We start from the raw sequence: 26,417 nt of genomic DNA, 5'->3' as shown, positions 1-26,417 counted from the left end.
AGATGGATGTGCAGGGAAAAGATTGAAAGATTGCCCTAATATGGAGGAAGAAATAAGCCATGAAATGGAATTTATTAAGGAAGGCGATCAAATATGAGGAATAGTGGAATCAGAGAGGGAGGTTGTGAAGTCTGAATCCAGTGCCTGGTGCAGTAACCTGGTGGGTTGGGCAGTGGAGAAGTTGCCCAAGAGGAAGAATGAGCAGAAAGTTAGTCAGCCTTGGGGAGAGAAGGAGTCAAAGTTGTGAGGGGAAACTACAAGGAAAGCAGAAAAAATGGTGGTAGAATCAAAGAAAGGGTTTGTTCCTCGAGAAAGTAAGAACTGGGGAGGGGGAAAGCTGAGGAAGAAAAGAGAGAAGAGGAAAGAGAGAACCTTGGCAGAGAGAAAGAGGGAAAAGAGATTGGGGGAGAACTGATGAGTCAGGAGGGGGTGGAATGACAATCCCTAAAAGAAGTTGTCTCTGAGCTAAAGAGTGGGGCGAATACTGTACAATCTGAGGTGAAAAAGAGGGAGATAATGGGGGTGGTGGCAGGTAGTGTGATAACTCACCCTGGTGGTCTAGTGGGAGGAGGTCTGTAGAGACGCCTGTAGCCTCCTCGGTGGGGACGCCCGCCACGCCGCCGCTTCTCTGGGCCGCAAAAGGGATAATAGTTAGGGTGCACGAGGCGCTTCCTGATTTGTTTGCACATGTGCGCTGGCATGTGACGTCAGCTGGCAGTGGCGCGAAATTTGAAAATATTTAAAGCCACAAAGCATTTCTACTCATTGCCCGTTATAGGATCTTGTTCCTGGTGCTACTGTGCTTTAGAGCTTCTGATTATTCTGATTCCTGTTGTGACCCCTGCCTGGCTTTTGACTATTCTGACCTCTGGATCTTGACCCCTGCCTGAATACCGACTACCTCTCCTGATTAACCCTCTGATTGACTTCCTGGTTTGACCCTTGCCTGCCTGACTACGATTATTCTCTGCCTGCCCCGACCCGACCTGATCTGACTACTCTATTACCTAACGTCTTGTAACGTCTGTACAAAGACTCTCACTAACAGTCGTGCCCCTCTGTCTGTCCAGAACCTCTCGCCTTGTACCTCTCGTTTAAGTCCTGGTGGCATCCAAGTAGCTGAGGGCTCCTCCCGAGGCCAAAGGTGGTCACACTACTGGTGAAGCACGAGCCGAGACCAGGGTGCTTGCCATTTGTTCTGGTGTTGGGTGCCGACCGTGACAGGAGCAGAATAAGATCTAATGGTGGATTATCCATATCAGATTCCTCACTGCCGATGTCTGTAGCATCAAGAATGGGAAAATCAAATCTTTATTGTTTACATGAAAAAATCTCTGAACGTTAGTCATATGTAATTTTCTTTTTCTTGGAAACATTAAATGAATATTATTTTGTCAAGTCATTGTATTTTATTGAAAATTCAATAAAAATAATTTTTAAAGAAAGAAAGAATGGGAAAATCAGGTTTTGGCTTCTGGTTACTTTCACAGAGCAGTGGCAAAATCATTTTATACCTAAAACTAAAGGTTTAACTGGCAGAAGTCAAGAGTATTTGGACTGGAGATAAAAAGAAGTCATAGAAATCCAGGTTGGTCTTTGCTTTATGTTGGACATTGTACTGCATGGGAATCAGATCAGCTGATCAATGTGTATGGCCCCCCGGGGGTCCTCAGAGACAATGGAACTCTTACTAGAGGTCTAACAGTATTTTTATATCTCATGTCCAGTCATTTGTGCTGGGGTCTTTCAGCAGGTTCTGAGAGCCGAGGAGCGGGAGGTTCTGTAATTATGGGGGTTGCTTTATGAATCAGTTGGTTGAGCATGTGGGTTTAGTAGATGTGGCCACATGGGGTGGGGGTTGGGCAAGCAAGAAAGGTCAATCCTATGTGGAAGTTTGTGAGAAGAGCATTGAGTTTTCAGATCTTGCTTTCAAAGTGGAAGGACTGGCAGCATGAGAACTGCGCGGTGGAAGCATCCAGTCCTTTTAATGAGAGGTCCTAGAGAGGTGCAAAGTCCACAAATGGGGAAAGTATCTCTTGACCTTGGACCAAGCAAAGTCTTTTAATCAAGGCCGGCCTCAGAAATCACCACTTACAATTATTTACCCATTGGTCACTTGGGCTATGCTACAAAGGATGGGGTCCCATCAAAAAAAGTCTCCTGTTCATAATTCTAAATCTTTGCCCATGTTTCGCCCAAACCCTGCCCACTCTTCTGCAATACCCTGAAGCTCCTTCTGCTACTGCCCCCTGTACCCCCTTATGGTGACCCTGCTTTGGATAAAGTTAAAGGGCTTGTTCCCCTTTAAACACTTTCATTCAGTTCAGTTGGTTTCAGATATTTTCCCAGAAATAAAGACTTTTTCCAGTTACTTTCCATTTTCTATTTGTGACGGTTTTTCTGATACAGGTATGGGATCTGTTATCTGGAAAACCATTATCCAGAAAGCTGGGTGTCTACCATAGACTCCATTTTATCCAAATAATGAAATTTTTTTTAAATGATTTTTTTCTCTATAATAATAAAACAGTAGCTTGTACTTGATCCAAACTAAGATATAATTAAGATTTATTGGAAGCAAAACCAGCCTATCAGGGTTATTTACTGTTTACATTACTTTCTAGGTATGAAGATCCAAACTATGGAAGGATCTGTTATCCAAAAAACCCCAGGTGATCCATGAGTTGATCCATGTGTTTGTCCCTGCTGAGCAGAATCCCTGAGTGTCATTAAAGGCAGCTGTTAGACTTGATACAATAGTTAGATCCCCATAGATCCTACTGAGAAATGTAACCACTAATGGATCAGCCAATTGGAACCTGCCCCTGGATCACTGAGCTGCCCCACTCACACTCACACTCACCAACAACAGTCAGAAAAAGAAAGCCATTGGAAAAAGTCTTTATTTCTGGGGAACTGTCTGAAACCAACTGAACTGAAAAAAAAAGTGTTTGGAAGGAGAACAATTTGGTTCCTAATGAATATATATCTCAATATAATACACAAAAGCCATGAATATCCTGTAAATTATATCCTTATAAACGGTGAGTTCTGATGTCATCAGTTATAAACGGTGAGTTCTGATGTCATTTCTGTCACATGACTCATTGAAATTTGTGTATTATAATTAATAAAGTACCCCCAGTTGCAAAATATGAGGATATTATAAGTTACCTCGGATTTCCATGACCTGTATAAAAACACTCGGCCTTCGGCCTCGTACTTTTATATGGTCATGAAACTCCTCGGTAACTTATAATATCCTTATATTTTACAAGAGGGGGTACTTTATTCACTATATAAATATACAGAGAAGAAGCAGTAAATGGGATCTGGGCATTTTAGCAACTTTATTTATTCTCATGGTATTTGAGCTTTGCCCGGTGTAACATATCCCCCCCTGGTGAATAAACTGCCATTGGTGCAATGGGGGCCCGGCCTGGCAGTTACCTACTGGTACCACAAGAGGGTGATACAAGAGTGGAAAATGAAGAATTGGGAAAGGCAGAGAAAAAGCCCAATGGTATTTCTTTAAACAGATGTGAGAGTCAGAGAATCTTCCAGACTCGGCTCAATTTTGAAGATCCTGACTTCATCCACTTTGGCTTCATCGTCTCCTGCTACAAACAAGCTCTATCAGTAGCTAAACAACTTTACTTCTCTTCTTTAATCTCGTCTCCATCCTCTAAACCTTAATGACGTTTAACTTCCTACTTGTTGTGTTGTGCCCCCACCGCATCCTCCACCCATTACTGTAACTGCTTAAAACCTTGTTCATTTGACCTCATCGGACTGTACAATTAATGACAATCTCACATGAACACATCTGCTACAATCACATCTACTTTACATTCTTTCACTCCAGCAATAATCGAGGAGTTAGCAAACTTCTGTTCCAAGCCCACAACCTTCTCCCCTACAACAACATACCTGCTCACGTCCTTCAACCAATTTCTGATACACTCGGACCTTTCACTTTCTGATACTTTTCCATATTCATACAAATAAGCACTAATCTTGCCCATCTTCCAAACACATTCGCCAGATCCCAGCTCTCAAAGCAACTATTGTCCAGTTTCCCTACTTCCATTTGTGTCCAAATTGTTGGAAAGGCCTGTTTACAACCACCTGTTCCAGAATCTCATTCACAGCTCCATTCTTCATCCCCTGCAATCTGGCTTCTGCCCAAAACACTCACCATCATCTCCTGGCAAAGTCTAAAAGGTTATTATTCTATACAATCCTTTTAGTAAAAGAGAAATGAGGAGAGCACTCAATAAGCATAAAAATGCTGTGGTTACTTGTTTAATGCCGACCACCAGTACACAACATGTTTTGGCTTATTTGGCCCTTTAATCATCGTCTTCCCCTGTGCTTCAGGTTCCACCAACCCCTTTATCTCTCCCTCAGGTTCCATCATCATCTTCCCCTGTACTCCAGATTTCACATAGTTTACAGTCAAAAACATAACCTTTCAATCAAACACACAGACACGCTTCCTAGGAATTATATTGGACTCCCATCTGTTTTTTACAAAACACATCTAAATACTTCAAATTCAAAAAAATTCTCTATATCCATGCTTTTTATCAAAAAAGTTTTATTATATCATATTAAAAATCACAAAAATAAACAGGCATAGGCAGAATTGCTAGGTAAGCATGAAAAGCGTTAGGCTACATGTGGGGCTTTTTTGTGATTTTTAATATGATAAAATAAAACTTTTTTTTATAAAAGGCATGGGTACAGAGAAATTTTTTGAATTTGTAGTTTTACCTCTGTTTGGTCACTAGAGGTCTCTATCATGCTATAGCATTTACTATATATCTACTAAGTTCTGTGATGCAGCTTTTCTGTGGATTATGATATGAGGAAAGGAGAGATAGATACTGTAACTTAAAGGAGGATGAGGCAGACATACACTATGTGAGAGTATGAAGAAGAGAGCTACAGCAGGTGAGTGGAGAACAAGTGGGAGAAAGTGTAGGAAAGATGGTGATGATGTAGATGAGAGGGGTACAGGCAGAGATACAGTAGGTAAGAGGAAGATGAGGAAGGGATGAAGGAGAGATACAGTAGGTGAGAGGAGGATGTGGAAGGGATGTAGGAGAGATACAGTAGGTGAGAGGGATGAGGAATGGACGAAGGAGAGATGCAGTAGGTGAGAGGAGGAGGAGGAAGGGATGAAGAAGAGATACAGTAGGTGAGAGGAGGATGAGGAAGGGATGAAGGAGAGAGATACAGTAGGGGAGAGGAGGATGAGGAAGGGATGAAGGAGAGATACAGTAGGTAAGAGGAAGATGAGGAAGGGATGAAGGAGAGATACAGTAGGTGAGAGGAAGATGAGGAAGGGATGTAGGAGAGATACAATAGGTGAGAGGATGATGTGGAAGGGATGAAGGAGAGATACAGTAGGTGAGAGGAAGATGAGGAAGGGATGTAGGAGAGATACAATAGGTGAGAGGATGATGTGGAAGGGATGAAGGAGAGATACAGTAGGTGAGAGGAAGATGAGGAAGGGATGTAGGAGAGATACAATGGGTGAGATGAGGATGTGGAAGGGATGAAGTAGAGATACAGTAGGTGAGAGGAGGATGAGGAAGGGATGAAGGAGAGATACAATAGGTGAGAGGAGGATGTGGAAGGGATGAAGGAGAGATACAGTAGGTGAGAGGGATGAGGAATGGATGAAGGAGAGATACAGTAGGTGAGAGGAGGAGGAGGAAGGGATGAAGAAGAGATACAGTAGGTGAGAGGAGGATGAGGAAGGGATGAAGGAGAGAGATACAGTAGGGGAGAGGAGGATGAGGAAGGGATGAAGGAGAGATACAGTAGGTAAGAGGAAGATGAGGAAGGGATGTAGGAGAGATACAATAGGTGAGAGGATGATGTGGAAGGGATGAAGGAGAGATACAGTAGGTGAGAGGAGGATGAGGAAGGGCTGAAGGGAGAAATACAGTAGGTGAGAGGAGGATGAGGAAGGGATGAAGGAGAGATACAGTAGGTGAGAGGAGAATGAGGAAGGGATGAAGAAGAGATACAGTAGGTAAGAGGAGGATGAGGAAGGGATGAAGGAGAGAGATACAGTAGGTGAGAGGAGGATGAGGAAGGGATGAAGGAGAGATACAGTAGGTAAGAGGAAGATGAGGAAGGGATGAAGGAGAGATACAATAGGTGAGAGGATGATGTGGAAGGGATGAAGGAGAGATACAGTAGGTGAGAGGGATGAGGAATGGACGAAGAAGAGATACAGTAGGTGAGAGGAGGATGAGGAAGGGATGAAGAAGAGATACCGTAGGTGAGAGGAGAAAGAGGAAGGGATGAAGGAGAGAGGTACAATAGGTAAGAGGAAGATGAGGAAGGGATGTAGGAGAGATACAATAGTTGAGAGGATGATGTGGAAGGGATGAAGGAGAGATACAATAGGTGAGAGGGATGAGGAATGGACGAAGGAGAGATACAGTAGGTGAGAGGAGGAGGAGGAAGGGATGAAGAAGAGATACAGTAGGTGAGAGGAGGATGAGGAAGGGATGAAGGAGAGATAAACAGTAGGTGAGAGGAGGATGAGGAAGGGATGAAGGAGAGAGATTCAGTAGGTGAGAGGAGGATGTGGAAGGGATGAAGGAGAGATACAGTAGGTGAGAGGAGGATGTGGAAGGATGAAGGAGAAATGCAGTAGGTGAGAGGAGGATGAGGAAGGGATGAAGGAGAGATACAGTAGGTGAGAGGAGGATGAGGAAGGGATGAAGAAGAGATACAGTAGGTGAGAGCAGGATGAGGAAGGGATGAAGGAGAGAGATACAGTAGGTGAGAGGAGGATGTGGAAGGGATGAAGGAGAGATACAGTAGGTAAGAGGAAGATGAGGAAGGGATGTAGGAGAGATACAATAGGTGAGAGGATGATGTGGAAGGGTTGAAGGAGAGAGATACAGTAGGTGAGAGGGATGAGGAATGGACGAAGGAGAGATACAGTAGGTGAGAGGAGGATGAGGAAGGGATGAAGGAGAGATAAACAGTAGGTGAAAGGAAGATAAGGAAGGGATGTAGGAGAGATACAGTAGGTGATAGGAGGATGTGGAAGGGATGAAGGAGAGATACAGTAGGCGAGAGGACGATGAGGAAAAGAGGAGTAAGTGATACAGTATGTGAGAGGAAGATAAGGAAGGGATGAAGGACAGATACAGTAGGTAAGAGGAAGATGAGGAAGGGATGAAGGAGAGATACAGTAGGTGAGAGAGATGAGGAATGGACAAGGAGAGATACAGTAGATGAGAGGAGGATGAGGAAGGGATGAAGGAGAAATACAGTAGGTGAGAGGAGGATGAGGAAGGGATGAAGGAGAGATACAGTAGGTAAGAGGAAGATGAGGAAGGGATGTAGGAGAGATACAATAGGTGAGAGGATGATGAGGAAAGGATGAAGGAGAAATACAGTAGGTGAGAGAAGGACGAGGAAGGGATGAAGGAGAGATACAGTAGGTAAGAGGAAGATGAGGAAGGGATGTAGGAGAGATACAATAGGTGAGAGGATGATGTGGAAGGGATGAATGAGAGATACAGTAGGTGAGAGGGATGAGGAATGGACGAAGGAGAGATACAGTAGGTGAGAGAAGGATGAGGAAGGGATGAAGGAAAAATACAGCAGGTGAGAGGAGGATGAGGAAGGGATGAAGGAGAGAGATACAGTAGGTGAGAGGAGGATGAGGAAGGGAAGAAGGAGAGAGATACAGTAGGTGAGAGGAGGATGAGGAAGGGATGAAGAAGAGATACAGCAGGTGCGAGGAGGATGAGGAAGGGATGAAAGAGAGAGATACAGTAGGTGAGAGGAGGATGAGGAAGGGATGAAGGAGAGAGATACAGTAGGTGAGAGGAGGATGAGGAAGGGATGAAGGAGAGATACAGTAGGTGAGAGGAAGATGAGGAAGGGATGAATGAGAGATACAGTAGGTGAGAGGGATGAGGAATGGACGAAGGAGAGATACAGGATGAGGAAGGGATGAAGGAGAAATACAGTAGAGGAGGATGAGGAAGGGATGAAGGACAGATACAGTAGGTGAGAGGAGGATGAGGAATGGACGAAGGAGAAATACAGTAGGTGAGAGAAGGATGAGGAAGGGATGAAGGAGAAATACAGTAGGTGAGAGGAGGATGAGGAAGGGATGAAGGAGAGATACAGTAGGTGAGAGGAGGATGAGGAAGGGATGAAGGAGAGATACAGTAGGTGAGAGGAGGATGAGGAAGGGATGAAGGAGAGAGATACAGTAGGGGAGAGGAGGATGAGGAAGGGATGAAGGAGAGAGATACAGTAGGTGAGAGGATGATGTGGAAGGGATGAAGGAGAGATACAGTAGGTAAGAGGAAGATGAGGAAGGGATGCAGGAGAGATAAAATAGGTGAGAGGATGATGTGGAAGGAATGAAGGAGAGATACAGTAGGTGAGAGGAGGATGGGGAAGGGATGAAGGAGAGATAAAGTAGGAGAGAGGAGGATGAGGAAGGGATGAAGGAGAGATACAGTAGGTGAGAGGAAGATGAGGAAGGGATGAATGAGAGATACAGTAGGTGAGAGGGATGAGGAATGGACGAAGGAGAGATACAGGATGAGGAAGGGATGAAGGAGAAATACAGTAGAGGAGGATGAGGAAGGGATGAAGGACAGATACAGTAGGTGAGAGGAGGATGAGGAATGGACGAAGGAGAAATACAGTAGGTGAGAGAAGGATGAGGAAGGGATGAAGGAGAAATACAGTAGGTGAGAGGAGGATGAGGAAGGGATGAAGGAGAGATACAGTAGGTGAGAGGAGGATGAGGAAGGGATGAAGGAGAGATACAGTAGGTGAGAGGAGGATGAGGAAGGGATGAAGGAGAGAGATACAGTAGGGGAGAGGAGGATGAGGAAGGGATGAAGGAGAGAGATACAGTAGGTGAGAGGATGATGTGGAAGGGATGAAGGAGAGATACAGTAGGTAAGAGGAAGATGAGGAAGGGATGCAGGAGAGATAAAATAGGTGAGAGGATGATGTGGAAGGAATGAAGGAGAGATACAGTAGGTGAGAGGAAGATGGGGAAGGGATGAAGGAGAGATAAAGTAGGAGAGAGGAGGATGAGGAAGGGATGAAGGAGAGATAAACAGTAGGTCAGAGGAAGATAAGGAAGGGGTGTAGGAGAAATACAGTAGGTGAGAGGACGATGAGGAAAAGACAAGTAAGTGATACAGTAGGTGAGAGGAAGATAAGGAAGGGATGAAGGGGAGATACAGTAGGTGAGAGGAGGATGAGGAAGGGAAGAAGGAGAGATAAACAGTAGGTGAGAGGAAGATAAGGAAGGGGTGTAGGAGAAATACAGTAGGTGAGAGGACGATGAGGAAGGGATGAATGAGAGATACAGTAGGTGAGAGGGATGAGGAATGGACGAAGGAGAGATACAGGATGAGGAAGGGATGAAGGAGAAATACAGTAGAGGAGGATGAGGAAGGGATGAAGGAGAGATACAGTAGGTGAGAGGAGGATGAGGAATGGACGAAGGAGAAATACAGTAGGTGAGAGAAGGATGAGGAAGGGATGAAGGAGAAATACAGTAGGTGAGAGGAGGATGAGGAAGGGATGAAGGAGAGATACAGTAGGTGAGAGGAGGATGAGGAAGGGATGAAGGAGAGAGATACAGTAGGGGAGAGGAGTATGAGGAAGGGATGAAGGAGAGAGATACAGTAGGTGAGAGGATGATGTGGAAGGGATGAAGGAGAGATACAGTAGGTAAGAGGAAGATGAGGAAGGGATGTAGGAGAGATAAAATAGGTGAGAGGATGATGTGGAAGGAATGAAGGAGAGATACAGTAGGTGAGAGGAGGATGAGGAAGGGATGAAGGAGAGATAAAGTAGGAGAGAGGAGGATGAGGAAGGGATGAAGGAGAGATAAACAGTAGGTCAGAGGAAGATAAGGAAGGGGTGTAGGAGAAATACAGTAGGTGAGAGGACGATGAGGAAAAGACAAGTAAGTGATACAGTAGGTGAGAGGAAGATAAGGAAGGGATGAAGGGGAGATACAGTAGGTGAGAGGAGGATGAGGAAGGGAAGAAGGAGAGATAAACAGTAGGTGAGAGGAAGATAAGGAAGGGGTGTAGGAGAAATACAGTAGGTGAGAGGACGATGAGGAAAAGACGAGTAAGTCATACAGTAGGTGAGAGGAAGATAAGGAAGGTATGAAGGGGAGATACAGTAGGTGAGAGGAGTATGAGGAAGGGATGAAGGCGAGAGATACAGTAGGTGAAAGAACGATGAGGAAGGGATGGAGAGATAAAGTAGGTGAAAGAAGGATGAGGAAGGCATGAAGGAGAGATACAGTCGGTGAGAGGAGGATGAGGAAGGGATGAAGGAGAGAGATACAGTAGATGAGAGGAGGGTGAGGAAGGGATGAAGGAGAGATACAGTAGGTGAGAGGAGGATGAGGAAGGGATGTAGGAGAGATACAATAGGTGAGAGGAGGATGAGGAAGGGATGAAGGAGAGAGATACAGTAGGTGAGAGGAGGATGAGGAAGGGATGAAGGAGAGAGATACAGTAGGTGAGAGGAGGATGAGGAAGGGATGAAGGAGAGATACAGTAGGTGAGAGGAGGATGAGGAAGGGATGACGGGATGAAGGAGAGATACAGTAGGTGAGAGGAGGATGAGGAAGGGATGAAGGAGAGATACAGTAGGTGAGAGGAGAATGAGGAAGGGATGAAGAAGAGATACAGTAGGTGAGAGGAGAATGAGGAAGGCATGAAGTAGAGATACAGTAGGTGAGAGGAGGATGAGGAAGGGATGAAGGAGAGAGATACAGTAGGTGAGAGGAGTGAGGCAGAGCCGCATTGAGCTCTCAGGACCAGCTCCCCCTCCCTCCACTCCCCTCCCCACCATCTCCTGCACCTCCCCCTCCCCTCCATCATTTCTCAGCCTGATCCTCAACACCGGGACCGGGGCCACCAAGACAACATCGGCCTGAGCCACGTTCTGCTGTGAGTATTACTGGGGCCAGGATCTCATATTCTCCTCATTCACCAGCTTAATGCTCCCCCAGTGCACAAACACACAATCACACACAATCACACACACACAATCACACACAGTAACAAAGATGCCAATAAGCGGCTGAGCATAATAAACACAGACACTGATCTACACACAGTGACACCCACACATGTATATACACATACATATACACATAAACACACAAACACCTATATACACAAAAACACAGATACATGTACACACATCCATACACACTGAGCAGAGATTTGCTATTATTTTTCTATCCACAGAAATAAGGTCAAGGCTAATTGCTAATTGGTTGCTTACTGTTTTGAGTTAGTATATTGGCCCCTCTATCTCTTTCAGCACACACACATATTGTATATACACAAATACACACATTATCACATGCAGCATCTGACACACACGGTACTGGGCCCTGCTATTATTGATGTTCAATATCTCATTACTCAGTGGCTCTCCCTACTGACTCAATATCATCTTCTGTTGCACAAACACACACTCACTGTCACACTCACTGTCACACTCACTGTCACACTCACTGTCGCACACACACACAGGTACACCCGGAAGCTGGAGGGGACTGGGTGCGGTTGGATGAAGGAATGTCATTTGGGCCATTCTCTTGATACAAACAGAATATGATGGCACGAGGAATGTGAGTGGCCCCTGGGATATGCTCATTCCTTGTCTTCTATTTGCCCCGTGTGTATATGTGTGTATATATGTGTGTGTATATGTGTGTGTGTGTTAGAATGGCTGTACTGCAGCATGTCCGTGCTGGGATTCAGCTGTCTCAGCTCTCTGCTAGGGATAGGCCCCTCATAATCCTATGGCTATACTCTATTTATACTGTGTATACTCTATATATACTTTGTGTACTCTATATATACTGTGTGTACTCTATATATACTGTGTATACTCTATATATACTGTGTATACTCTATATATACTGTGTATACTCTATATATACTGTGTGTACTCTATATATACTGTGTATACTCTATATATACTGTGTGTACTCTATATATACTGTGTATACTCTAATATAACTGTGTGTACTTGCTGTGTGTACTCCTAATATTATACGTGTGTACTCCTATATATACTGTGTGTACTCTATATATACTGTGTGCTACTTTATAATACTGTGTACTCTATATATACTAGTGTACTCAAATACTGTGTGTACTCTATAGGTATACTGTGTGTACTCTATATATACTGTGAGTACTCTATTATATACTGTGTGTACTCTTTATAATACTGTGTGTACTCTATATATAACTGTTCGTACTATAAATACTGTGTGACTCTTATATATACTGTGTGTAACTCTATATTATACTGTTGTACTCTATATATCTCGTGTATATCATATATACTGGTGTGACTCTATATATACGTGTGTACTCTATATATACTGTGTGTACTATATAATACTGTTGTACTCTGTGTGTACTCTATTATATACTGTGTGTACTCTATATATACTGTGTGTACTCTATATATGTGTACTGTGTGTAACTCTATATATACTGTGTTATACTCTATGTAGTGTGTACTCTATATACTGTGTGTACTCTATATATACTGTGTTATATATACTGTGGTACTCTATATAATACGTGTGTTCTTTATATATACTGTGTGGTGTGCTCTAATATACTATTTGTATACTCTTTATATACTGTGTGTACTCTATATACTACTGTGGTGTACTCATATATACTGTGTGTACTCTATATATACTGTGTGTACTCTATATATACTGTGTGTACTCTCTATATATGTGTGTACTCTCTATATACTGTGTGTATACTGTGTGTGCTCTATATATACTGTGTGTACTCTATATTACTGTGTGTACTCTATATATACTGTGTGTACTCTATATATACTGTGTACTGTTGTGTACCTCTATTACTGGTATACTCCATATATACTGTGTATCCTTTAATATATACAGTGGTACTTTATATACTGTGTATACTCCAATATATACTGTGTGAACTCTATAATACTGTGACTCTATATTATATACTGTGTGTACTCTAATATACCTGTGTATACTCTATATATACTGTATCTATATATACTGTGTGTACTTAATATATATTACTGTGTGTGCTCTATATATACTGTGTGTACTCTATATATACTGTGTGTACTCTATATATACTGTGTGTACTCTATATACGTATACTGAGTGTACTTTATATATACTGTGTGTGCTCTATATATACTGTGTGTACTCTATATATACTGTGTGTACTCTATATATACTGTGTGTACTCTATATATACTGAGTGTACTTTATATATACTGTGTGTGCTCTATATATACTGTGTGTACTCTATATATACTGTGTGTACTCTCTATATACTGTGTGTACTCTATATATACTGTGAGTACTCTATATATACTGTGTGTACTCTCTATATACTGTGTGTGCTCTATATATACTGTGTGTACTCTATATATACTGTGTGTGCTCTATATATACTGTGTGTACTCTATATATACTGTGTGTACTCTATATATACTGTGTGTACTCTATATATACTGAGTGTACTTTATATATACTCGTGTGTGCTCTATATATACTGTGTGTAGCTCTAATATCTACTGTGTGTACTCTATATATACTGTGTGTACTCTATATATACTGAGTGTACTTTATATATACTGTGTGTGCTCTATATACTTTACCCTATATACTGTGTGTACTGCTATATATATCTGTGTGTACTCTATATATACTGTGTACTCTATATATACTGTGTGTACTTATAATACTGTGTATACTGTGTGTACTCTATATATTACTGTGTGTACTCTCTATATACTTGTGTTACCTATATATACTGTGTGTACTACTATATACTGATATAATACTGTGTGTACTCTATATATACTGTGTGTACTCTATATATACTATGTGTACTCTATATATACTGTGTGTACTCTATATATACTGTGTACTGTGTGTACTCTCTATATACTGTGTGTACTCTATATATACTGTGTATACTCCAAATATACTGTGTATCCTTTATATATACTGTGTGTACTCTATATATACTGTGTGTACTTTATATATACTGTGTGTTCTATATATATACTGTGTGTACTCTATATAACTATAATACCTGTGGTACTGTGTACTGTACTCTGTGTATCTATATATACTGTGTACTCTAATTACTGTGTGTACTCTATATATGTGTACTTATAAATAACTGTGTGTAAACTCTATAATACTGTGTGACTGTGTTACTCTACTGTGTATACTCTAATATATACTGTGTGTACTCAATATATCTGTGTACTGTGTGTACTCTATAATATCTGTGTATACTTTACATATACTGTGGTACTGTGTACTATATATACTGTGTACTCTATATATACTGTGTGGGTACTACATATACTGTGTGTACTCTATATACTGTGTGTACTTTATATATACTGTGTGTACTATATAATAACTGTGTGTACGTGTGTACTCTATATATACTGTGTGTACTCTATATATACTGTGTATACTTATATATATATATACTGTGTGTACTCTATATATACTGTGTGTACTCTTATATATACTGTGTGTACTCTATATATGTGTATTAGTCTATATATACTGTGTGTACTCTATATATACTGTGTGTACTCTATATATACTGTGTATACTCTATATATACTGTGTGTACTTTATATATACTGTGTGTACTCTATATATACTGTGTGTACTCTATATATACTGTGTGTACGTTATATATACTGTGTGTACTCTATATATACTGTGTGTACTCTATATATACTGTGTGTACTCTATATATACTGTGTGTACTCTATATATACTGTGTGTACTCTATATATAGTGTGTGTACTCTATATATAGTGTGTGTACTCTATATATACTGTGTGTACTCTATATATAGTGTGTGTACTCATACAACTGGCACTTGGGCAGGTAATGTCCCCAACATAATAGTCCAACTGAAACTCTAGATATATATACCGTATATACCTGTGTATAAGCCGAGTTTTTCAGCATCCAAAATGTGCTGAAAAAGTCTACCTCGGCTTATACTCGGGTCAGCGGTACCCGACCCGAGTAGCTGAGATTTTAGTCACTTTTAATCATTCCTATACCAATAGTACACTTGGGGAGAGACTGCAATATCCCACAATGCCCTCTGTTAGTTATATGAAAGAATAACAGTGACTGCAATATCACACAGCGCCCTCTGTTGGTTATATGAAAGAATAACAGTGACTGCAATATCACACAATGCCCTCTGTTGGTTATATGAAAGAATAACAGTGACTGCAATATCACACAATGCCCTCTGTTGGTTATATGAAAGAATAACAGTGACTGCAATATCACACAGCGCCCTCTGTTGGTTATATGAAAGAATAACAATGACTGCAATATCACACAGCGCCCTCTGTTGGTTATATGAAAGAATAACAGTGACTGCAATATCACACAGCGCCCTCTGTTGGTTATATGAAAGAATAACATTGACTGCAATATCACACAATGCCCTCTGTTGGTTATATGAAAGAATAACAGTGATGGCAATATCACACAGCGCCCTCTGTTGGTTATATGAAAGAATAACAGTGACTGCAATATCACACAGCGCCCTCTGTTGGTTATATGAAAGAATAACAGTGACTGCAATATCACACAGCGCCATCTGTTGGTTATATGAAAGAATAACAGTGACTGCAATATCACACAGCGCCCTCTGTTGGTTATATGAAAGATTAACAGTGATGGCAATATCACACAGCACCCTCTGTTGGTTATATGAAAGAATAACAGTGACTGCAATATCACACAGCGCCCTCTGTTGGTTATATGAAAGAATAACAGTGACTGCAATATCACACAGCGCCCTCTGTTGGTTATATGAAAGAATAACAGTGACTGCAATATCACACAGCACCCTCTGTTGGTTATATGAAAGATTAACAGTGATGGCAATATCAAACAGCACCCTCAGCACATGGTAGTGGGACAGTGGGACAATGCACACAGTAATCCGTTTGAAAATTCTCTGTCACCATCAACTTTGCAAAGAAGTCCGGTTGATCGCTGGGGGGGTCGCTTTGGCAGAATGTGCGCTGCTGGGAGACAGGGCTGTAGTTGTGTCTAGGCTTATACTAGAGTCAATAAGTTTTCCCAGTTTTCGTAGGTAAAGTTAGGTACCTCGGCTTATACTCGGGTCGGCTTATACTCGAGTATATACGGTATATATAAATGTGATGCTGATTAGGCCAATCTGTGCTTATCCAGGACTGTTATCCCTTATAATACAATACTCAGAGTTCCCTGTATAACTCATCCTGTAGCCTTGTGTCTTTATATGGTCACAGAACAACCCCTCAGTGACTTCTAATATCCTTATCATTTACAGTAGGGGGTACATTATCCCTTATAATACATGAGTGATACTCAGAGTTCCCTGTATAACTCAGCCTGCAGCCTTGTGCCTTTATATGGTCACAGAACAACCCCTCAGTGACTTCTAATATCCTTATCATTTACAGTAGGGGGTACATTATCCCTTATAATACATGAGTGATACTCAGAGTTCCCTGTATAACTCAGCCTGCAGCCTTGTGTCTTTATATGGTCACAGAACAACCTCTCAGTGACTTCTAATATCCTTATCATTTACAGTAGGGGGTACATTATCCCTTATAATACATGAGTGATACTCAGAGTTCCCTGTATAACTCAGCCTGCAGCCTTGTGCCTTTATATGGTCACAGAACAACCCCTCAGTGACTTCTAATATCCTTATCATTTACAGTAGGGGGTACATTATCCCTTATAATACATGAGTGATACTTTCCCTGGCCTGCATTCCCTAACTGTGTATTCTTTATGTTTACATTTATTTCAGGAAACTCTCATTGAGATAAACAGAGGGATCTCCGCTAATATTTTGTGACAATTCTGGAAATTCCTGGGATTCAGATATGAATATTTTATTGTCATTATCATGTTCTCTCACTATCTTGTATATTGGCCAATATTCTGATGAGGACATTGATACTCTTTGAAGATTTCATGATTTACGTAGCACAAGAAGTGGGTAAAATGGCAAAACCTTTGGGGAGGGCACCCTCATTGGGGTGAAAGTGGTATGGTCCATGCTACTTTACAATGTAATTTCTAACAATAAAGTCACCACGAAAGGATTTGCTCACAATGGGACTGGCCCATGATACAGACCCTCCATTCATAAGTTTCCAGTGCTGAGCAGGACCCTCAAGAAACACCCCATTGCCCCAAGTGAGACGCATTTTACTTCCATTTCGGGCTGAGACACCAATAAATTTTACTGAAAATTCTTCTAAATCATTTTGCTTGTTTGGGGGTGACGTTTCCTAAGACAAACATGTCAGAAATGAATCTCTATCTGTGGTTCTGGATCCAAAATCAGCTTGGACAAAGCTGCTACTAAGTACTTTGTATTAGCCCAGTAATAGCCCAGTAATAGCCCAGTAATAGCCCAATAATAGCCCAGTAAGGGGGTGCAAAGGAGCAACACTCACCAACTTTGCATCGACAATGGAAACGTATAATCGGGATTTCTGCTCTTCCATTGAAACATTCCCAAGTGGCAAGATGCCCAGTGTAGGACCCCAGAAGGTCTCTTCTCAATGATGTGCGGATGAAAGGTTCCAACATCTACAGGAGGGGATTTATACAAAGCTGTGGGGTGCGGTGGGAATAAATTAGGAATAAAAGAATTTTGAAAGACTGATAATTCCATATGAAACTGATGCCGCACACAAAGGAAAAGTCTGGCGGAGAAGCCACTCCAGCAAGTGCTGTAAAGGTGAGGTTTGGGGTGAGTGTTTATTTGTACCCTGGGTACCCCTGGAACTATAGCAGGGTGACTGTTACCCCAATGTTTCTATATATCTGTAACCTTGTTATGAGCTAAGGGGGCCCAGTCTGAAGGTCAGTTCGGGGGAGATTTGGGGTGAGTGCTTTTTTGTGCCCTGGGTACCCCTGGAACTATAGCAGGGTGACACCCCAATGTTTCTATATATCTGTAACCTTGTTATGAGCTAAGGGGACCCAATCTGAAGGTCATTTAGGGGGAGATTTGGGGTGACTGTTTATTTGTACCCTGGGTACCCCTGGAACTATAGCAGGGTGACACCCCAATGTTTCTATATATCTGTAACCTTGTTATGAGCTAAGGGGGCCCAGTCTGAAGGTCAGTTAGGAGGAGATTTGGGGTGAGTGTTTATTTGTGCCCTGGGTACCCCTGGAACTATAGCAGGGTGACACCCCAATGTTTCTATATATCTATAACCTTGTTATGAGCTAAGGGGGCCCAGTCTGAAGGTCAGTTAGGGGGAGATTTGGGGTGAGTTCTTATTTGTACCCTGGGTACCCCTGGAACTATAGCAGGGTGACACCCCAATGTTTCTATATATCTGTAACCTTGTTATGAGCTAAGGGGGCCCAGTCTGAAGGCCAGTTAGGGGGAGATTTGGGGTGAGTGTTTATTTGTACCCTGGGTACCCCTGGAACTATAGCAGGGTGACACCCCAATGTTTCTATATATCTGTAACCTTGTTATGAGCTAAGGGGGCCCAGTCTGAAGGTCAGTTAGGGGGAGATTTGGGGTGAGTGCTTATTTGTACCCTGGGTACCCCTGGAACTATAGCAGGGTGACTGCTACCCCAATATTTCTATATATTGATAACTTTGTGAAGGGGGCCCAGTCTGAAGGTTAGTTTTAGAGCTGCTCTTGGTACCTCTGAAACTATAGCAGGGAGACTGTTATCAAGTAAACTTGACCTTTGACCAAATGTTAGGGCAGGGAAGAATGAAGTTTAAACCTAAAAAGTCTAAATAAAGTTACTGTCATTATGTTTGAAAGAATGTTTCTTATTGTTATTGTTCTATTCACTATGCAGTTCCCATTTCAAAGGGGGTCTAGTGTTCAGACTCCAGAAGATGACCACTGGTTCCTCTGACCTGGTAACCATTCTTGGGGTTGATAAGAACGGAGCCATGAATCTCCTGTATAGAAAGAGTAGAGTGGAGTGGAGACAGAAAGACGAGGAGTCAAAAAAAAGGTGAAAGTGGTGATTTGGGCTACATCTGGGTTAATTAAAGGAGGATAATGGGATTGAAGGGTATGAAGGGGTGGGAAACAGAGGGAAATGCGACATTCAAGACGGGCAAAGTATGAGATAAGAAATCTAGAGAGAGATGAGTGATGAGGAGAAAATATGGTATGGGAAGAAGACTTTATTGAATGGGTGGGAGAGAGGAAAGAAGAAAAATGGGACATATAGGATGGAAGACATAGAGGTGGGAGAGACATTTTCTATTAGACATAGTGGAGATACTGCATGGAAAACTATAGAGAGAGAAACCAACATGTGGCCTGAGAGACCTGGAAATAACAGATTTTCTGTTGGGGCCTGTGTTTTGACCAGTGTTCTCCTTTGGTTCCATAGCAATACAGGGAAGGTCCGGGACATGGCCTCGTTCCGCCGCCACTTCAGAATGGGATTCATGACGATGCCGGCCTCGCAGGAACGAGACCCTCTCTCCAGTGGGAATGCCATGCCCCCCCGCTCCCTGTCCTGTCATTCTGTTGGCAGCGCACCAGAAGAGAGTAGGGGTGAAAGTGGACCCACAGGGAGGAGACCCCCAGCCAAACCTAAGAGGAATCCCAGCACCAAACTCAGCTTTGCCGGTGAGGGGAGAGTTCAGGATGAACGGAGGATCAGGAAGGAAGGAGGTGAGTTGGTTCCCCTGTACATTGTTCTTGCTAAGTCAACCTCCCCCGAGATGCCACAGATTAAACCCTACACCTATAGACTTTACATACTAGTGTTGCAACCCTTGAGGCAACTGCAGTCATATAGTATTTCCATAGACCGAACTTGCCCAAAACCTTTGGCACCCATCATGGCCAATTCATTATTAGGTCAGTTTTGTCTCTTATTACCTCTTTAGGATTCCATTTTGCCAATTGGTACATCTGTACTGGGTTCATGTGTTCCCAATAGATTCCACAATTGTACTGAGAAGGAAGCAATGTCGTACCCTAGTCTCTGTAAATCATCTTCTGCTATTTTTTATTCCAGGGTCCCTAAAAAGTGCCTCTGAATCCCGTCGCATGCCCCCCCAAAAGCCACAGCGGAGCCCCCATACACACCTTTCAGCCTCCTTTGATGAGACCTACGCCAGACGACCAGCCTCCACCTCTGCAATCCTACCGTGCTCTTCCTCTCACTCCCCCGAAGAGCCGGTCTACATTGAAATGGTGGGAAATGTTTCAAGAGGGCACGCTCCACCTTCGACCCCAGCTCCTCCAGATGAAGATTCAGATGGAGAGGAAGAGGCCATTTACGAAGAAATGAAATATCCTGTCCATGAAGACCATTCATCTCATCTGCGACATCCTCATCGCCGTCACCCCCCACCACGCAGGACACCTGATGTGGACATCCCCCCTCCCTTCCCAAATTTACTGCAACATCGTCCTCCACTACTGGGAGCCCCTTCAGGCAAGGGCAATAAAGTTACAAAACCTGGTCCCCCAGTGTCATCCAAGCTGCCAGTTCCTCAAAAGGAGTTGCCACCCTCAGTTGCTTCCTCTTCCATTCATCTTCCTCCTTCTGGACGTGCTCGTAGCCATTCAACTCCATTGCCCCCACAGGGCTCAGTCCAGCATAGGCCAGAATCTGTAACCCCAATTTCTCGTGGTTCAGGCTGCACACAGGAGAAAGGGACATCAATGCTTCCCATTCCACATGGGCAATCCCGAGACAAGTCCCTCTCTTACACTATGGTCTACTCTTCCGTGAAGGTGACCCATTCCCTACTTCCAGCCTCACAGGTGGAAGAGAAAACAGAACGAGAGATCTCAGTGCTGGCTGGACTCATCTGTCCGGCATCTCGTGTGTCAGGAACACAGTTGCCCAGCCGCCCACCCTCAGCCCAGCTTCACCAGGGCCTAAGGGAACAGTCTTCCCCTGTTGTCTGGACATATCCTGCAGGCAGGAGGCCACCAGCATATGAAAACAACATGAAGGGCTCCAGAGGAACACAGGCCACAGATACTCGAGGAGGGACAGTGGAGGAGGAAAGGGGCGGTACAGTTTGGGAATTACAGAGGAGGATGTCGTGTGGACGAAGAAGCCAACTTGGTGAACGTAAGTAAATGCTGGTGTGGCTCATCTAAGTACCTCTGCAACGTGTTGGGAGACACTTTCCAGCTGTTCATGTTCAGGACTTACCTGAAGCTCCACACTTTTCCCTAACTGTGGTTTTACCATCAGTGTCTATAGCCCTATTAACCTCCTCAGTGGGGCAACAGAAGCCCATGCTAACTAGTCTGGCTGATCTCTGAGGCAATCTCCACAGGTCTATACACATCAGCCTGCTCCACCATGACTTTGGCTGGGAATTGTTAGAGCACCCACTTCAGGCTTAACCACTGCCAGCATGTTTGAGATGAATCATCTGTACCACTACAGAGCAGGTTCTGAAACAGGTCCTTAAGTTGATTAAGTACAATTACTGTGCCCCACTACTTGCGAGTTTATCAGGTCTTAGAATTGGCCTACTTGGCCATTCCTAACTCAACTAAACTAGTTGGTGGAACTAAAGCCCATCAACTAATAGTGACCCAGATGACTGGAAAATCCAATTTGGTGAGGATTCCATCTGTCTGCTGGTTAACCAATTTGGAATGGTGGGTGCTGCTTCAGATGGTACAAAAAAAAAGTACTTTCTCGCATCAGTTGTTACTCAAATAATCACAGTGATAGTATTTACAACACCCATAGGTAGTACTGACAGCATTGGTGAACAATTCCCAGGACTTGGGAAAATTATATTGTATTAATCCAGGAATCTTGTTATCCCTGAACCTGACCCCTCATTGGAGCTTCTGCTGCTCTACTAACTACCCTGATCCTGTCTCTCACAGTGAACTGTTACAAATCTAACCTTGCACTTCTCCTACTGGAATCTTCCTCGGTTCCAGACCCTTTAGCTTACACACCACTCCCTCCAGCAAGTGGGAAGCTAAAATAGGTTGAGTACACGTGGGCTTCTTTTTTTATAACCTGGGAAAGCTGACATCCCATGGTCACATACTGAACTGCCAAAGGATCCTGCTCCCCTTCCCAACTGTAATTTAGGACCAAATCTCGCTGGCCAAAACCCTCCTGGGGACTAAAGGAATTAACAGTTGGCAAAGCCTTCACCCTCCTACATATCAATATACATATAGCAATGTTTTGGAATGAGTAGTTGCGACTGTAATAATATTCCAATGAATTAGGAATGGTGGTATAAATGCATTTGTCTCTCCATAGCTATTGCAGATGGATCACGGGTTTGGAATGGGAATCCAGCAAGGCCAGAAAAGGGGAGTCAGAGCACTGGAGGTTCAGGAATTCCAGTCAGAACTCAGCAGAGCCTGGATGGTGCAAGTGGCCGTGGAGCAGGCAGAACAGGGCTCCCAGTTCCATGTCAAACCTTCCCATCTTGTCACCGGGCCACTGGTAAGTGCTTATTGTCCGTCTCTTAATAAACCCATGTTTTCCCAGTCTCCTTTTTCACAAACGCACTCCTATTATATTTCCCTTCTCTGCAGATCTCGGGGGAATTTACCGACTTGGTCGCTCTGCCTCAACCTCCGGGGTACGTCAAGCATCGACTCAGCGGCAGAGCCAGGTAGGTACATTCTATTTCTGAACCAGTAGATCAGTTCACTCTCACTTTGGCAACAATTGGAATCCAGGAAAGTTGTGGGGGGGGGGTTTGCGTTAGGAATAAGCCCTAGGGGTTTTCCGCCCTTGCCCATCTTTCTCGCTCTGATGGTTCCTTTTCCTCATAGACCTTGCTGCCGAGTACACCCCCGGTCCCTTCAACCAGCAAGGATAGAGATGGAAAGCTCCAGGAGGTCATTGAACGGAAGCGATTCCTGTGCCATGAGATTAAATCCCGGCAGCCAAGAGTGGAGAGGGGATTGTGCAAGCAGGAGAGCCTGCCCATTCTGCCCAGCTGGCGTAGGGTCCCCGAGGGACAGAAAGGGGGCACCCCGCCGTGCCATCGGCAGCAAGCTGTGGTGTGGGACACTGCCATTTGAGTTTCTCTGCCTGACTTCAACCTGAGATCTCTCCCAGGGACGCTGGCCGGAACCCTGAAGAGGGAGCCATGGGTGGAGACACAGTGTGGTCTCAAAATGTAGAGGAGATTCTTAGTAGAGGATGAAACATGATCTGCATGTAATTAAGGTATTAGTAATATGCCATGGAAAAGAAATGTAAGAGGGAGGCTTGGAGTATTGTATTTATGAGTAGAGCCAAGATGTAATGATGTGGGGAGTGCTCTGCGTCTTCACTGGGCAGGGGGAAAGGTGTCCCCACATGGAGAAGTATTATATGTACATACAGCTCACCATGAAAGAGAGAGATGGGACCAGGCAGCCATTGTTTCTTGGGCTGGTTTCTTGAGTTGTGCCAAACAATTGTGTTCCCATGGAAGAGGCTCGGCGCATTGGCAGGAGATGGACTCTGAGCTTGTCATATGGTACATGGAGCTTAGAACCATGAAGGCAGTGAAGTCCCACCTTGGGGTGTTGCCTTGTAGAGTAGATCACATGCCAAGACCACAACACGAATGCGCCACAAAAGGTGCAACTCTGAGGCTTGCAGATATTTTCTTAAATGATGTTCAAGGCTGCAGCCTCCTGTGCTGTCCTACAAAACCCATCATCATCTTATGCAAACTGGTGCCTTCTAATGGCCACGGGACTTGGAGAGCAACAGCGGGTGGTCAGTCTGCTCAGTCTAATCTGGAGATAAGTGAAGCCACTCAAGGTTTAGTGGAGCTTTGAAGGTGGGATGCAGATCACAAGAGAAACATAAAGTGAGTGTGAGACTCAGATCTCAAGGGAAACATAAAGTGAGTGTGAGACACTGAGTGACACCCAGATCTCAAGGGAAACATAAAGTGAGTCTGAGACACTGAGTGACACCCAAATCTCAAGGGAAACATAAAGTGAGTGTGAGACACTGAGTGACACCCAGATCTCAAGGGAAACATAAAGTGAGTGTGAGACACTGAGTGACACCCAGATCTCAAGGGAAACATTAAGGTAGTGTGAGACACTGAGTGACACCCAGATCTCAAGGGAAACATAAAGTGAGTGTGAGACACTGAGTGACACCCAGATCTCAAGGGAAACATTAAGGTAGTGTGAGACACTGAGTGACACCCAGATCTCAAGGGAAACATAAAGTGAGTGTGAGACACTGAGTGACACCCAGATCTCAAGGGAAACATAAAGTGAGTGTGAGACACTGAGTGACACCCAGATCTCAAGAGAAACATAAAGTGAGTGTGAGACACTGAGTGACACCCAGATCTCAAGGGAAACATAAAGTGAGTGTGAGACACTGAGTGACACCCAGATCTCAAGGGAAACATAAAGTGAGTGTGAGACACTGAGTGACACCCAGATCTCAAGGGAAACATAAAGTGAGTGTGAGACACTGAGTGACACCCAGATCTCAAGGGAAACATAAAGTGAGTGTGAGACACTGAGTGACACCCAGATCTCAAGGGAAACATAAAGTGAGTGTGAGACACTGAGTGACACCCAGATCTCAAGGGAAACATAAAGTGAGTGTGAGACACTGAGTGACACCCAGATCTCAAGGGAAACATAAAGTGAGTGTGAGACACTGAGTGACACTCAGAATAAAGGGAGGATGAGTGATGGTCTCATTGGAGGACATCTGAGATAGGTTTGAGCTTCTTTAGAGTTGTAGATTGGACCTTGGAACCAGAACAATTGGTTGTGGGGGGTCCTGAAAGTTATTGTATTTGAGGCAGACATGGAGGACCCCAGGCTGCTAATGCTCATCTGACCCCCTTCTGGAAGGTTTAGGCAACTGCCCTCTCAGAACGGACCATATTCTGCTCCAGCTTATGGGGAAAAAAAAATCTTTTTTTTACTGGGACTTTTTTGAGTTACTAGAAAATTCCTACAAATACATAATCATCGTACATATCGCTTTTTAGTATCTTTTTTTCCTGAAACTGTAAAAAGATTTACAATATTTATCCATGTATATAAACGGTAAAAATGAAACACTTTTGTACAGAGGAGGAACCGAAGGGTTAAAAAGATTGTAACATCAATTCCGTTTGCCTCTTTAAATCCTACGTCTGCCATAATTGGTTGCTTATTGTCTCTCCGGCATTTCATTGGCCGCTTAATTCTCTGACGGTAACCTGAAGAAAAATGTGACGGAATTGCCATTGTTTGAATGTATTTGCTATTTTATATTTTTTTTCTATTTTATTTATTTATTTTTACTTAACTTATTTCTAGAGTATAAATTGTGTTTCACAAACGAAATCGAAATTATTGATTCTTTTTATATTTATTTCTAGAGAACAATTTTAGCAAACCTGAATTTTTGGAGTTTTCGACGCGATTCAAGCAAATCATGGTTAAAAAATGTTGTGAAATTGAATTAAAAATTTTTCATTGAAAAAACTTCAGCAGCTGAAACCAGTGGGAGGCAGAGATTCACCATTCAATCTGTTTTCTGTTTCAGTTCTTTAAGCATTGAAATCCCAATATTCCATTCATTTCTACAAACAATGGCGACTCAAATCAGGTCAAATTGTGGATTGTAGTTTAGTCGGACTTTTTTTTTAAAATATATCGGAAAAATTTGTATTTTGATAAATAACTCCCTAAATATTTCTGCATTTGAAAGGCTCAATCATGTTCATTTGAGGGTGAAAAAAAAAGAATCACTTTGAAAATCACAGTATTGTATTAATTTTTTTAAAATTCAGCTTTTACCATAAAAATGTAAAAACTGTAAATGAAATTGAATGTTGAAAGCAAATCCCAACTTTAGCTGCCAAGTTTCCAATCTTGCAAGATTTTGTTTTTGACTGATACAAAAATTTGATTTCTAATCTATTCAAATTTCTGGATTCGGACGCATATTTCTAAAAAAATTCGAGGGTTTTTTTTACAAAAAAAAACAGAATTTTTAATGAAATTTTTAGGATAGAAAAAGTCTGGCATCTCAGGCCTGCCGAGGTTGTATATACTGGGGATCAAGGGGAGAGGTCCCTATCAATTTAAAAGTTTCTCTTGTCTGTTCTGGAATTAGCCAAAAAATCTGACTATTTCAGGCAAAATTCCTGAACATTTTGAACGTTTTGAGGAAAAAGCCCAAAAATTTGTTGATTCGGGTTTTCGCTCAATTTTATTTGAAGTTTTTCCTCTATCCGATTCAATTGAGCTTTTTTAATAATAAATAAGGTCAAATAGTGGATTCTG

General features: G+C 42.9%; 1 protein-coding gene across 2 annotated transcripts; it reads left to right on the top strand.

Moving 5' to 3' along the window:
• The first annotated feature begins 10,855 nt into the window (after positions 1–10,855).
• nyap1.L (neuronal tyrosine-phosphorylated phosphoinositide-3-kinase adaptor 1 L homeolog) lies at positions 10,856–25,629 on the top strand. 2 transcript variants are annotated; one of them, XM_041587400.1, is made up of 8 exons: positions 10,856–10,991; positions 16,953–17,906; positions 18,991–19,152; positions 19,540–19,826; positions 20,176–21,246; positions 22,417–22,605; positions 22,698–22,777; positions 22,941–25,629. In XM_041587400.1, exons 3-8 carry the CDS (start codon positions 19,031–19,033, stop codon positions 23,190–23,192), a joined length of 2,001 nt encoding a protein of 666 aa, XP_041443334.1. In that variant the 5' UTR covers positions 10,856–10,991; positions 16,953–17,906; positions 18,991–19,030; the 3' UTR covers positions 23,193–25,629. The 2 variants fall into 2 exon arrangements, with proteins under 2 accessions (XP_041443334.1, XP_018109355.1); XM_018253866.2 differs by having other exon boundaries at positions 10,857–10,991; positions 16,953–17,894.
• The last annotated feature ends 788 nt before the right edge of the window (positions 25,630–26,417 follow it).

The sequence above is a fragment of the Xenopus laevis genome, chromosome 3L, assembly GCF_017654675.1.
Source record: "Xenopus laevis strain J_2021 chromosome 3L, Xenopus_laevis_v10.1, whole genome shotgun sequence".
NCBI lineage: Eukaryota > Metazoa > Chordata > Amphibia > Anura > Pipidae > Xenopus > Xenopus laevis.
The sequence above is the reverse complement of the archived record's forward strand: the minus strand, read 5'-3'. Positions and strand labels throughout refer to the sequence as shown.

What these genes read in the sequence shown, in the direction of transcription:
- nyap1.L (XM_041587400.1), top strand. Translation starts at nt 19,031, where the DNA reads ATGACCACTGGTTCCTCTGACCTGGTAACCATTCTTGGGGTTGATAAG. An exon ending in GACGAGGAGTCAAAAAAAAG is followed by an intron (nt 19,153 to 19,539) that starts GTGAAAGTGGTG and finishes TTGGTTCCATAG; the next exon opens with CAATACAGGGAAGGTCCGGG. An exon ending in CGACTCAGCGGCAGAGCCAG is followed by an intron (nt 22,778 to 22,940) that starts GTAGGTACATTC and finishes TTTTCCTCATAG; the next exon opens with ACCTTGCTGCCGAGTACACC.